The sequence below is a fragment of the Chiloscyllium punctatum genome, chromosome 10 (genome assembly GCF_047496795.1).
Source record: "Chiloscyllium punctatum isolate Juve2018m chromosome 10, sChiPun1.3, whole genome shotgun sequence".
Classification (NCBI taxonomy): Eukaryota; Metazoa; Chordata; class Chondrichthyes; order Orectolobiformes; family Hemiscylliidae; genus Chiloscyllium; species Chiloscyllium punctatum.
In genome coordinates, this window is record NC_092748.1 from 22699700 (window position 1) to 22710100 (window position 10401).

Genomic DNA, 10401 nt, shown 5'->3' on the forward strand with positions numbered 1-10401 from the left:
AAGACTGAAGTACTTGCAGCCTGCAGTGCTTAGTGAATAATGTATCTCCTAGTGGATAACTTATCTTTGAGGTCCCCAGTGTCCTCAGCCAATTTGATTCACTTCACATAATATCAAATGTTTGGATGCTGTGGGTTCTAACAGCGTTCTGGCAGTTTTGCTGAAGACCGGTGCTCCAGAACATGTGACCCTAACTAAGCTGTTCTGGAACAGCTGCAACACTGGCATCTATCTGACAGTGTCCGAAAGACCCAAAGACTGCAGAGATTCAAGAATGTAACTCACCACAACCACCTCTAGAGCAGTTTAGGATGGGAAGTAAAATGCTAGCTGAGGTATGTTCACATCTCCCTGAACAATTTTTTTTTCTAAATTGTGGGTTGAGTGTATTGTTTGCTGAAGTGTGGCTTTTATAGGAAATTTCATTTTAATGCTGCTTGCCTTTGAGCTATGTTGTAGTTTCTTCAGGTTTCAAACTATGGCTATGTTCTATAGTTCACAAGTCAGGAGCCAAAATTGAGTGAGAAGGAAGAAGATGCCACTGTTAGAAACCACTGTGCCTTCATTGCAATTTTCTGACTATCGTTAGAACTTTTCCTTTTGCAGTATTCTTCCTTTACACTTCTTCAGACAATGAGAGAAGCAAACATTTTTCCTGTCTAAGCATTTGGATGAGCATCTCTCAGAAGTTTAGAGAGTTACATGTTGAGTTTTTAGCAGCAGTTAGGCTGCTACTTTCTAATGTAGGTGCTGCTGCATTTATTCATCTCCATGTCTGTACTACCTCAGGAGGCTAAGGAAACTCAGCATATCCACAAGGACTCTTACCATTTTTTAATAGATGCACCATAAAAAGCATTCTATCTGGATGCAACACAGCATGGTTTTGCAACTGCTCTTCCCAAGAATGCAAGAAACTGCCCAGTTGTGAACAAAGCCCAGTCCATCACGCAAATCAGCATTCCACCCATCGAAATATCCTGCTGCTGGCACGGTGGCTCAGTGGTTAGCACTGCTGCTTCATAGCGCCGGGGACCTGGGTTCAATTCCAGCTTCTGGCGACTGTCTGTGTGGAGTTTGTACATTCTCCTCATGTCTGCATGGGTTTTCCTGGGTTCTCCGATGTCCTCCCATAATTCAAAGTTGTGCAGTTTAGGTGAATTGGCCATGCTAAATTGTCCAGTGTTTAGGTATGTGTGGGTTAAGGGTAAATGTAGAATAATAGCATAGGGAAATGGCTTTGGGTGATACCCTTCAGAGGGTTGGTGTGGACTTGTTGGGTTGAAGGGCCTGTAGGGATTCTCTGATTCTCTGTTTTTTCAGCTGTTTATGGAGTAAAGTGTATTTGGGCTTATTTCAGAATATTTCTTAACTTGCATTCAAAAAGACACGAGAGGACACGTAAAAAAGACTGACAAAGTCCCATCTCGAGAGGACACGTAGAAAAGACTGACAAAGTCCCATCTCGAGAGTTTGTATAGTCACGCTTTTATTACATAGTTACATATTTAAATATTTGACCGCTCATAAATGCAAGCCTATCACACCAGAATGGATAACTAACACACACAAACTGCCATGATGTGGAGGAGCCAGTGTTGGACTGGGGTGGACAAAGTTAAAAATCACACAACGCCAGGTTATAGTCAAACAAGTTTATTTGGAAGTACAAGCTTTTGGAGCTGACGAAGGAGCAGAAGTCCGAAAGCTTGTATTTCTAAATAACCTGGTGGACTATAATCTGGTGTTGTGTGATTTTTAGCACATAAACTGCAACAGTTCAGTTGAAATTTCTAACTTCAAGTTGCAGGAGGCTTGACTATATCAGTACTGAATCTTGATTCTCCTCATTGCAGAAAGTGGAACTAGCTCTCCATTACCTAAATATGCCTCCTCTCCGAAGCCGAACAACAGTTATGACTTCAAACGGGAACCACCAGAAGGCTGTGAGAGGGTGAAAGCCTTTGAGGAAACTTCGTAAGTATGAGACTTCTCAGAGTGCATCGGACAGTCGATATTGATTCCATGCATTCCTGGCCACTTTGTTTGTATCCGTAGTGGTTGATTTATATTCCTACTGGGCGGTAGCCATCAAAAAGCGTGGGTTATCCTGTGAATATTCTTTCTGATGTGCTTTTATTCTTTGCTCATTTAAAACTGCCTGTCCTTCTCTTGAGAATTGCACATGGCTTAAAATGTCATTCTTCAATCAAATTTTCACAGCAAGTTGAATATCTATTGGCCAGATAGCAGGTGTCAGGATCTTTGTGAAATAAATCATTAATTATTCACACCTCCTTTATTTTTGCTCTTTTATCTGAGAACTTAGTATATTGGCAGTGGTATGTAAATTCCCTCGTTAGGTTGGGGTCTTGCACATGTCTAATTTATTCAAAGCTGCTGCCACTAGAAATGGTCAATTGTCAACATTGTTGAAATTACGTTTCATTGAAACTTTTGGGTTGGTTGCTTGTGGATATTGCTGGTTCATCCAGCTGACCTTTCCAGCTCTCATTCTGCAGAGGACATTTTGAGCTATAATACAGAATTAAGGACTGGTTCTTCTACATCTGTCACTGGGGGAAATAATTGAGGGAAGTTACCCATCTTTTTATTAGTCTGTCAATTAGACCAATGGACTAAGTACCCATGCTTATTGATCTGTCATTAAAGGAAACTGTTCAATTAAGAATAGAATTTGGTAATCATTTACCTAACTAAAAAGCACAATATACAATTAACGGATTCTCTTCTATCTTTGAATAAAAATCAGTTTATGTGCCAAACCATATTTCAAAACAAATTAAGTTAAGACCTCTGTATTCTGTGCAGAATGAGACTTGAAGTGCCCTTCCTTTAGATCCCTTAACAATTCTTCCATGCCCACTTTTCTCTTTGGAACGTTATCAGTTGGTTGCCAACTTTCGTCTGTGCTCCCTTCCATCCCATTTCATTTTGGAGTTTTTCTTTCTCCTCAACCTTTTATAACAATCCAGTTAAATTAATCTGAGACCTTTCCTCACTCATGCTTTTTGTAGAGTGTTCATAATATTGTATTGCACAATTAGCTCACAACATTCAATGGGCAATTTACCTTCAGTCTGCCTGTTGAACAAAATCTCTCAACATGTTCTAGACACAGTCCCATTTCAGTTTGGCAGCTGAAGTACATTGAACAATCATAGAGTATTACAACACGGAGACAGGTCCTTTGGCCCAGACTAGTCTGTGCAGACCAAAATGTTCATCAATATCCAAATGCCTTTTAAATGTTGTTAGTGTATCTGCCTCAACCACTTCCACTGGCAGCTAATTTCATATGCATACCAACCTCTGTGTAAACAAGTTTCCCCTCAGGTTCCATTTTATTCTTTCCCCTCTTACCTTAAACTGATGCCCTCTAGTGATTGATTCCCCAACCTTGGGAAAAAGACTGAGTGCATTCACCCTATCCAAGCCTCTCCTGATCTTATACATCTCTATAAGGTCCCCGCTCATTCTCCTACGCTGTAAAGGAAAGAGTCCTGGCTTGTTCAACCTCTCCATATAACTCAGACCCTTGAGTCCTGGCAACATCCTTGTAAATTTCTTCTCAACTCTTTGCAGTTTCATAACATCCATCTGATTGCAAGATGACCAAAACTGAACACAGTACTTCAAGTGCAGCCTCACGAATGTCCTGTATAACTGCAACATAACTTCCCACCAACTATAGTCGAAGGCCAGTGCGCCAAAAGCCTCCTTCACTGCCAGGTCACTTTCAGAGAACCATGCACCTGACCTCTAAGAGAACCATGCACCTGGCCTTCACTGCCCGGTCACTTTCAGAGAACCATGCACCTGGCCTCCAAGGTCTCTCTGTTCCACTACACTCCTTAAGGCCCTACCATTCACCATGAAACTCCTACCTTGATTTGACTTTCCAAAGTGCAAGACCTCACACTTACGTATATTAAACTCCATTTGCCATTTTTTGGCCTACTCGCCCAGCTGATCAAGAATCTGCTGCAATTTCTGATAATCTTCCTCACTGTCCATGTTACCTGCTATTTTAGTGTCATTTGCAAATTTAATAATCATGTCTTGTACGTTCTCATCCAAATCATTGATATAGATAACGAACAGCAATGGGCCCAGCACCAACCCCTGAGTCACTCTACTAGTCGCAGGCCTCCAGTCCAACAAGCATCCTTCCACTATTATCATCTGCTTCTTACTATCAAGCCAATTGTATATCCAATTTGCCAGCTTTTCCTGGATTCCATGTGATCAACCTTCCAGAGCAGTCTACCATGTGGAACCTTATCAAAGGCCTTGCTGAAATCCATTAAGACCTTGTCTATTGCCCTGCCCTTGTCAACCTTCCTGGTCACCACCTCAAAGAACTCTAACAAATTTGTGAAGCATGATCTCCCACGCACACAGCCATGCTGACTATTCCTAATCAACCCCTGTCTTTCCAAGTGCAAGTCTATCTTAGCTCTCAGAATCTTCTCAATTAATCATAGAGATGTACAGCACAGAAACAGACCCTTCGGTCCAACTAGTCCATGCTGACCAGGCATCCTAACCTCATCTAGTCCCATTTGCCAACACTTGGCCAATATCCCTCTAAACCCTTTCTATTCATGTACCCATCCAGATGCCTGTTAAATGCTGCAATTGTACTGGCCTCTGCCACTTCCTCTGGCAGCTCATTCCATACACGTACCACCCTCTGCTTGAAAACGTTGCCCCTTAGGTTCCTTTTATATCTTTCCCCTCTCACCCTAAACCTATGCCCTCTAGTTCTGGACTCCGCCACCCCAGGGATAAGACTTTGTCTATTTATCCTATCCATGCCCCTCATGATTTTATAAACCTCTATTAAGTCACCCCTCAGCCTCCGATACTCCAGGGAAAACAGCCCCAGCCTATTTAACCTCTCCCTATAGCTCAAATCCTCCAACCCTGGCAACATTCTTGTAAATCTTTTCTGAACCCTTTCAAGTTTCATAACATCCTTCCAATAAGAAGGAGACCAGAATTGTACGCAATATTCCAAACATGGCCTAACCAATGTCCTGTACAGCCGCAACATGACCTCCCAATTCCTACACTCAAATGCCCTGACCAATAAAGGAAAGCATACCAAACGCCGCCTTCACTCTCCTATTTACCTGCTATTCTAGTTTCAAGGAGCTATGAACCTGCACTCCAAGGTCGCTTTGTTCAGCAACAATCCTAGGACCTTATCATTAAGTGTATAAGTCCTGCTAAGATTCGCTTTTCCAAAATGCAGCACCTCGCATTTATCTAAATTAAACTCCATCTGCCACTCCTCAGCCCATTGGCTCATCTGATCAAGATCCCATTGTACTCTGAAGGTAACCTTCTTCACTGTCCACTAAACATCCAATTTTCGTATTATCTGCAAACTTACTAACTACGTTCACATCCAAACCATTTATATAAATGACGAAAGGTAGTGGACCCAGCACCAATCCTCATGGCACTCCAATGATCACAGGCCTCCAGTCTGAAAAGGAACACTCCATCACCACTACTCTCTGTCTTCTACCTTTGAGCCAGTTCTATCCATATGGCTAGCTCTCTCTGTAGTTCATTAATTTTCTTAGTTTCAAAGCTAACTGTTTCATTGCCAACTGTTATGAAACCAACTCCACTTCAATACCCACCATAAACATCAGCATGTGAAGCACAGGGTCCCTCACAGCGCCAGGGACGCAGGTTTGATTCCAGCTTCGGGCAACTATCTGTGTGGAGTTTGCATGTTCTCCCTGTGTCTGTGTGGGTTTTCTCCAAGTGCTCCAGTTTCCTCCCACAGTCCAAAGATGTGCAGGTTAGGTGAATTGGCCATGCTAAATTGTCCATAGTGTTCAATGATGTGTGGGTTTGGTGCATTCATCAGGGGAAATGTAGAGTAATAGGGGTGTGGGTATGGGTGAGTTGCTGTTTGGAGGGTCGGTGTGACTTGTTGGGCAAATGGCCTGTTTCCACACAGTAAGGATTCTATGATTATTAAAAGTACCTATCTTGCGGCAATCTAAGAATAACAACTTGATTTTGTACTCAACCAGTTTTAAATTTCATTTGGTCTAATCTGAGTGTGCAACGAGGTTAACATGATTAATTATGTTTGAAATTGCTGTGTCCCATTAGGTATCACTTTTCTGTGATGACTTAAAAGGGGGGGGTGGTTAGCTCAGATGGCTAGTTTGTGATGCAGGTCTGATCTAAAAATGTGTTGCTGGAAAAGCGCAGCAGGTCAGGCAGCATCCAAGGAGCATGAGAATCAATGTTTCGGGCATTAGCCCTTCTTCAGGATGCAAGTGTGATGCCAACAACGTGAGTTCAATTCCTGCACTAGCTGAGCTTATCATGAAGGATTCTCCTTCTCTCCTTCCCTAGTCTGCGAAGTGGTAACTCTTGGGTTAAACTACTGCTAGTCATCTCTTTCTAATGAGAAAGCAGCCCTAAGGTCCTCTGGGACAATGGGACTTTATCCTTAACTAACTCTGATGACCTAATACAATTAACATGAATGGCAGTAAAGGATAAAATAGAGTTCTTGATGTCAAATTATTTCTAATTTACGTAGAATATCTGAATACCTGAACCAGAACATTTAGAACCCTCACAGAACTAGTTCCCAAATTTAAATTTTGTGTTTAAAATTCACAACACATTTCTCTCTTATTCTGCCTCAGTGTTTTCTACCTTATTGGAAAACATCAATGTCTTGCAGGTGGCTGAAGTTTTCTTTTATGGTACCGCAAATAAATTGCAGGATCTGCTTTTAGCTGAAAACTAGCTACTTTCAAACAAAGCACATCTCACCAAAATATGCCGTAGTCTGGACATATCATTTGGCCCAGGGCCATATTTGCTTAGTTTCCTTCTCTTGCTACTTCTCTGGGAGTTTCAGATATTTTCTCTGAAAAACATAATCCCCCAGTAATGTCATTCTTATTAGGTTGACCTCTGCTCCCATGCATGTGACCAAACAGCTAAAAAGATTTTTTTTTGTATATATATTTATTAGCAAATTTTTTTTAACTTTACAAATATATAAAATTATTGATTAAAAACAATCAATAACAAATATCAGTATAATAAAAAGAAAACAAACACTAACTACTAACGTACCCTATAATACAAAGCAAACCCTAACACTGTGCAAAGCAACACCAAAAAAAAGAAAAGCAAAAAAAACACAAAAAACAGAACAGCTATGCTCGACGCAAAGCTCCCAAACAAAGGAACGGGAGCATTACATACAGATCCCCTCTAGGGCCCAGGGCTTGACAAATCTAATCATCCTGGTTAAACAAATGCCCTACTTAAGATAACTGACAAATCTATATCCAAATAACTCCAGTGGGGCTGCCATGTCTTATAAAAATTGTCTGCTAAAAGATTTTAAAGATTCTAATAACACTGACTTGCTTTTCAAATTCTCCAGAAGTGCCCTCACTTTAGCCTCAAAAGTTTTAAAAATAGGTGGATTTGTACTAAGACCCATATGGCAAGACTGATCGCCTGTTATAGATTCATAGAGGTCTATAGCATGGTAAAAGGCCCTTCAGCCCATTGAGTCTGCACCAGTCAAAAACAAGCACCTGACTATTCAAATCACATTTTCCAGCACTTGGCTGATAGCCTTATATCCGAGGAGTGTGGTGCTGGAAAAGCACAGCAGGTCAGGCAGCATCCAAGGAGCAGGAGAATTGACGTTTTGGGCAAAAGCCCTTCATCAGGAGCTTTCGGGCTTTTGTCCAAAACGTCAGTTCTCCTGCTTGTTAGATGCTGTCTGGCCTGCTGTGCTTTTCCAGCACCACACTCTCACCTCTAATCTCCAGCATCTACAGTCCTCACTTTTGTCTCATAGCCTTTATATGTCTTAGCTTTGCAAATATACTCTGGTACTTCAGCATAAACTTTATACTCTCTCTATCTATCTAACTCCGTATTTCTTTCCTGTTAGTTTATTTTCAAATATATTTATATATAGAATATTGAACACGAACAGGTCCTTTGGTCTACCCTGTCTGTGCTGACCATGATGCCATTCTAAACTAACACCATCTGCCTGTACCTTGTCCATTTCCTCCTGTTCCCTGCTTGTTCATGCTTTTATTATATCTGCTTCTACCACTTCCCGCATTATCATGAGAATTTTGGCACCAAGTTCTGTTTTGAGACTGTCCTGTTATCTTATCCATACAGTTATGCCTCACTTCCATTTTATTGTCTACTGGGACAGCTGCTGCAAGATTTTCCCCAGTACGTCATAGCTTTCTGACAGAAGAGTCGTTTCTGGTCTTGCCATCGATCCATGCACTGTACTTTCTTACTGTCCACACTCTCACCCAGTTTTAATCTCAGTAACTTTCACTTACTGTCCATTAACTGACCCTACATCTTTTAACAAGGTTGTTAACCTTTAACAAGTGGGATTACCAGTTCTCTGTGAAACCTTGAAGTTATTTTTTTTCTCACTGATCCTTATCATCCAATAACAGTAGTATGTATGTAAGACTTTGGGGAAACTAAAGGTCTACTGACGCTTTAAACATTATTGCCTTATCATGCACTGTGTCAAGTTTTGTTTTTCACTAAAACCTGTATCATCAGCTATATTATGTGGAATTACAACTTCCTTTGGTGATCTGTGTGTTGTCTTCACTAAACCTAAAGCAAGTTGAACTCCTTTAGTCCTTAAACTATGTGTCGATCCCCATAACTTAGTGAATCAAGATCATATTTAACCAATCTATCTTCGAGGTCTACAGCACAGCAAAAGACTATCCTGCATACAGTTGAAATACAAGCAATGACTTGTACTACAGTTGAAGTCCACGTCTGACAAATTCATCAGAGAACATAGGACTTCCTGTGATCAATATTTGACATTTGAATTTAGCATCTTCTTCATGCTCTTACTGACAATCCTCTTTGTTGTGTGTCTTTTTGAGGAAACCGAAGATTTAGTCGAACGGGCAGAACAATGATGAATGGAATTCAATCTGGAGAAGTGTGAAGTAGTTTTTTTTGAGAGGGGTGGCACAAAACTAGGGAGTAAACAATTAACGGGAATCCTGAGGGGAGAGGAAGTGAGAGACCTTGAAGTGATGTCACAAGTCCCTGAAGGTACTAGGACAGGTAGCTAGTGTTCATAAAGCATGTGGAATGCTTTCTTTCATTGGATACAGTATAGTACAAGAGATATATTGCTGAAACTTTATGCAACACTGAGCAATAGTTGAAATTCTGTGTACGATTCTGGTCTGATTGCATTACAGGAAGGACATAATTGCCCTGGTAGTGCTACAAAAGAGATTTACAAGACTGTGTTGCTAGGGCTTGAAAATTGCATCTATGAGAAAAGATTGGATTGGCAGGGATTGTTTTCCTTATGTAGAAGAGCTGACTTAATTAAGAGCAACATAATGAGCTTAGGGTAGACCCTAAGTAGGAAGTTCTGTTTCCCCATGCAGAGAGTTAATTATGGGGGGCACATTTAAAATAATTGGTAGAAGAATTAGAAGGACTATGAGAAAGATATTGTGCACCCAGAGGGCGGTGTATGTCTGGAGTTTACTGCTCGGTTTTGATGGTTGAGATTGCAACCCTCAACTCATTTTAAAAATAACCTGGATCTGCACCTGAGGTGCTGTAACCTGCCAGACTACACACCAGGAGATGAAAGGTGGGATTAGAATGAATGTCTAATTTAATTTTAGACAGACACAGTACGCCAATTGGTCTCTTTCCATGCTGTAAATTAATCATGATTCTCTACTTTGGACAGTTCATTTCATTATGGTGCTCCATTTCATACCTTAAATACTTTATTGTTTCTGGGTTATGTTTGTCCATTACTTTTGTTCCAATTTTGTCTTCTATTATAAGACCCAAATCTGCTAAAGATGCTTTCATCCCACTTTGCCTATCTTTAACCTGCTTTTTGTGTCATTGTGAATGCCTCATTTGCTCGATGAAACCTGAAGGAAATGACAATTTGCCCAAGGATTTATTTTAAAAAACAAACGTTTGGATCCAACAGCATGACCTTCCAGAACACGCTACTAGTTAGAACTGGTTCTCTTCTGGGGTTAGACAGTTCAGTAACTTAAATGCTTCTACTTACCTGAACTCTGAAGAAAAGTCAAATTGGATCTGCAGCATCAATTCTGTTTCTCACTCCACAGATGCTGCCAGACCTATTGATTTTCTCAATGTTCTCTGTTCCTAATCCAGGGTCATCGTACTGGATGAACAGAGACACAAATGAGTGGGTTGGATTGAGTAGAAGTTCAAGAATTTAAAGAGTCACTACATACAGTTAGAGAGAGAAAACAGCCTCTAGGAACACTGGGAATGAAGTCCTGAGCCTTG

At 40.8% G+C, this 10401-nt stretch overlaps 1 protein-coding gene across 4 annotated transcripts in view; it reads left to right on the plus strand.

The window, feature by feature from the left end:
• Positions 1-10401, plus strand: part of LOC140481940 (protein FAM117B-like) — a 223704-nt gene that overhangs the window by 204386 nt on the left and 8917 nt on the right. For all 4 annotated transcript variants that reach the window (XM_072578674.1, XM_072578675.1, XM_072578676.1 and 1 more), the window contains one exon: positions 1857-1977. In XM_072578674.1, coding sequence (XP_072434775.1) covers positions 1857-1977 — 121 coding nt within the window. The remainder of the gene's footprint in view (positions 1-1856; positions 1978-10401) is intronic.